This window comes from Mus pahari, chromosome 9 (genome assembly GCF_900095145.1).
Source record: "Mus pahari chromosome 9, PAHARI_EIJ_v1.1, whole genome shotgun sequence".
Classification (NCBI taxonomy): Eukaryota; Metazoa; Chordata; class Mammalia; order Rodentia; family Muridae; genus Mus; species Mus pahari.
In genome coordinates this window covers 58,871,499-58,875,057 of record NC_034598.1, presented here as the reverse complement: position 1 = coordinate 58,875,057, position 3,559 = coordinate 58,871,499, and the positions used below count along the sequence as shown (strand labels likewise).

General features: G+C 43.0%; 1 protein-coding gene across 1 annotated transcript in view; it reads left to right on the top strand.

Moving 5' to 3' along the window:
• The window catches only part of Cpm (carboxypeptidase M), a 58,934-nt gene that overhangs the window by 37,207 nt on the left and 18,168 nt on the right, over positions 1–3,559 (top strand). Inside the window, exon 4 of the mRNA XM_021205378.1 lies at positions 3,101–3,273. Within this exon, the coding sequence (XP_021061037.1) occupies positions 3,101–3,273 (173 nt within the window). The remainder of the gene's footprint in view (positions 1–3,100; positions 3,274–3,559) is intronic.

Sequence of the window (3,559 nt, the reverse complement as noted above, 5' to 3'; positions counted from 1 at the left end):
TGTGTGTGTGTGTGTGTGTGTGTGTGTGTGTGTGCACGCGTGCGCGCGCGTGCACTCTGTCACTGGTACCCGTCATAGAGAGTCTTTGTAGACTGAGGCTCAGGCCCATTCGTACCTATCTGGCCAGTTCCACTTGTCTGAGTTGAACTAAGCTGATAAGAAATTTGTCTTCTGCCTTCTGAATTGAGACAGGACTGGGGAGTGTTGGGCCCCTGCCATCATTCCTGGGGACCCTGATGAGAGAGAGGTCTGAGCTGGCTAGGAAGTCAGTGTAGTGACACTGAAAGGAGCCCTTTCACTAAGTGCTTAAAGTTTGGGTATTTGAAGTCTCACACTCCAAGCCTTAAATTTAAGGGGAAAAGGAGGGAGGGAGAGGTTTATACATAAAACATGAATGAGTAGCTGAGCTGTTTACTCTCAGGCTGCAGAGAATACATTTGAATAATATTTGTCATAAATTACACGGACAGCAAATATAGCCCAATAAAGAAAACAACAAGAGGATTTTGGTTAACTCCCTCTGAGACATGTGTCTGTTTGCCTCGGCCTTTTAAAGTTAAATGATGCATGGCTGTTTCTCTATATTCATGAGATTTTTTTTTTTTTAAACCATCTGTAGTTAAGCCTTGGGAATTTATTTTGAAATATTAAGACAGATACTTTTTGGGTTACACATTTACTTCCTCTGAAAGAAATGTTATTTTCTTAGTCCATGAAGACAACATGGATTCTCTTCAATTTAAAAAAATACTACTAATAAAAAAATAATCAGAGGGAAGCCATCCAGTGACTATCACCAAAAATGGCTGTCATTAATATTTTCAGAAATCCCTCTAAGCACTCATATATTCCTGTGGAAAGAGAATAAGAGGAATTAAAATAATTCCTGGTAAGCCGGGCGTGGTGGTGCACGCCTTTAATCCCAGCACTCGGGGGGGGGGGGCAGAGGCAGGCAGATTTCTGAGTTCGAGGCCAGCCTGGTCTACAGAGCTAGTTCCAGGACAGCCAGGGCTATACAGAGAAACCCTGTCTCAAAAAACAAAAAACAAAAAAAAATAATAAATAAAAAATAAATAAAATAGTTTGGTGAGGTAGGGAAGGCTGGAGGGATAGCTCAGCAGTGCAGAGAACTGGCCGCTCTTCCAGAGGTCCTGAGTTCAAATCCCAGCACCTAAGTCAGCTCACAACTGTCTGGAACCCAGTTCCAGGGGACCCAATGCCATCTTCTGGCTTCACCAGACATGTGCACAGTGCACAGACATACATGTAAGAAAATCAGCCATGCATATCAAATAACAATTTAAAATTAAACAAAAGAGTTTAAGAATCTAGAATAAAATATGTGGCATAGCCAGCATATAAAATCCATTTAATTTAGTCAAATTCAATGTATTAGCCAGAGAGTAAAACTGATGGACAATTTGATATTTTAAGTTTCTTTATTATGTGTTATTATTTATTGTGTACTTGAGAGAGGGTGTGTACATGTGTGTGTGAGTGTGTGCATGAGTGTGTGTGTGAGTATGTGCATAAGTGTGTGTGTGTGTTGAGGGGGTTGGGCACACGTATCAGAGGGCTCACATGTAGAGGTTAGAGGAAAACCTACTGGAGTCACTTGGGTTTGCTTTCATTTTTTTCTTAATTATTAGTTTTAATTTATGTGTGGGTCTTTGATCTGCATGTATGTCTGTGTCCCACATTAGTGCATGGTATCTACAGAGGTCAGAAGAGAACGCTGAGTTCCCTGAAATTGGAGTTACAGATGGTTGTGAGCTGCCATGTGGGTGCTGGGAATCAAATCTGGGTCGCCTGGAAGAGCAGCCAGTGCTTGTAACCACTGAGCCATCCATCCAACTCCAATGTTCTACTTTTAAAGTAAACAAAAAAATGAACATGCTTAAAGAAAATGTAAATAGCACGGTGTGTATAATGCATTCGCCTGACAGTAAGTGAATTACACGTAGATGATATGCAAATGATTACAATCCATTATAAGAATGTGGAAATCAGGGCTGGAGAGATGACTCAGCGGGTAAGAGCACTGACTGCTCTTCCAAAGGTCCTGAGTTCAAATCCCAGCAATGACTTGGTGGCTCACAGCCATCCATACTGAGTGAGATCTGACGCCCTCTTCTGGTGCATCTGAAGACAGCTACAGTGTACTTATGTATAATAATAAATAAATCTTTGGGCCTGAGCTAGCGGGCTTGGTCAGAGCGAGCAGAGGTCCTAAATTCAATTCCCTACAACCACATGAAGGCTCACAACCATCTCTGCAGCTCCAGTGTACTCATATACATAAAATAAATAAATCTTTAAAAAATTATAAAAAAATCTTTTAAGAATGTAGAAATCAGGAATATACAGATACAGAGAAATAACACCAGTGTGCAAGAACAAAAGGAGAGTATGGATTGCTAAAATCGGCTTAAATCTTGAGGCCAACTAATAAAATCAATCACATTAAAATCTAGTGTCTAATAACCTGGTGCTGTGTTTCCTGAGCGCCATGTTCTTGTCTCTTGGAAGGCAAGGGAATGAAGAAGACCACCATGATAGGAACTTCTAATTCTTTTAAGTCTACATTGTTCTGGGTTCACTCCTTCACACACACACACACACACACACACACACACACACACATGCACACAAGAGCAGATAGATGATTTGCACACGAGTACCTAAACTGTCACGAAAGAACCCCCAGCGGCTGGCAGTGAGCTGGCACTTGCCCCTGTGGGTATGCTTGAAAGCCAGCTGTCTCCCAAACAAACTTTGATCCAAGATATGAAATGTAGAGTCCCTTGGGCTGGAGAGCTGGCTCAGCGGTTAAGAGCATTGACTGCTCTTCCAAAGGTCCCGAGTTCAAATCCCAGCAACCATATGGTGGCTCACAACCATCTGTAACAAGATCTGACGCCCTCTTCTGTTGTGTCTAGAGACAGCTACAGTGTACTTACATATAATAAATAAATAAATCTTAAAAAAAAAAAAAAAGAAAAGAAATGTAGAGTCCCCTACAGGGGACTGTGCTTTGCAGAGTTGTTTCCCTATTCCTGACTTAATAATAATAACCGCCCCGTTCCTCTTTTGCACGCAGACTGTGGGGCGAGAACTGCTACTCCACCTGATCGACTATCTGGTAAGCAGTTACAGGAAAGACCCTGAAATCACACATCTGATCGACAGCACCCGGATCCACATCATGCCTTCCATGAACCCCGATGGATTCGAAGCCGTCCAGAAGCCCGACTGTTACTACAGTAATGGCAGGTAAAGACGGGCTGGTCTCCCAACAGGCTCCCATTCTGCCCTCAAGAGGACTCCCCTCACAGAGAAGCCTCACCCCAGAGCTTGTGCCTAGCACATGCGTACCCAGGTTGCCATCCTGTAGGATGAAACATGGCACCTGCCTAGTCCCTCTGCCTCTGCTGACCACCCCTCACTCTGCCTGCTCCTCTCTCTCTCTCTCTCTCTCTCTCTCTCTCTCTCTCTCTCTCTCTCTCTCTCTCTCTATTCAATATTGTACCTGAAGTCTTAGTTATGGAAATAACACAAC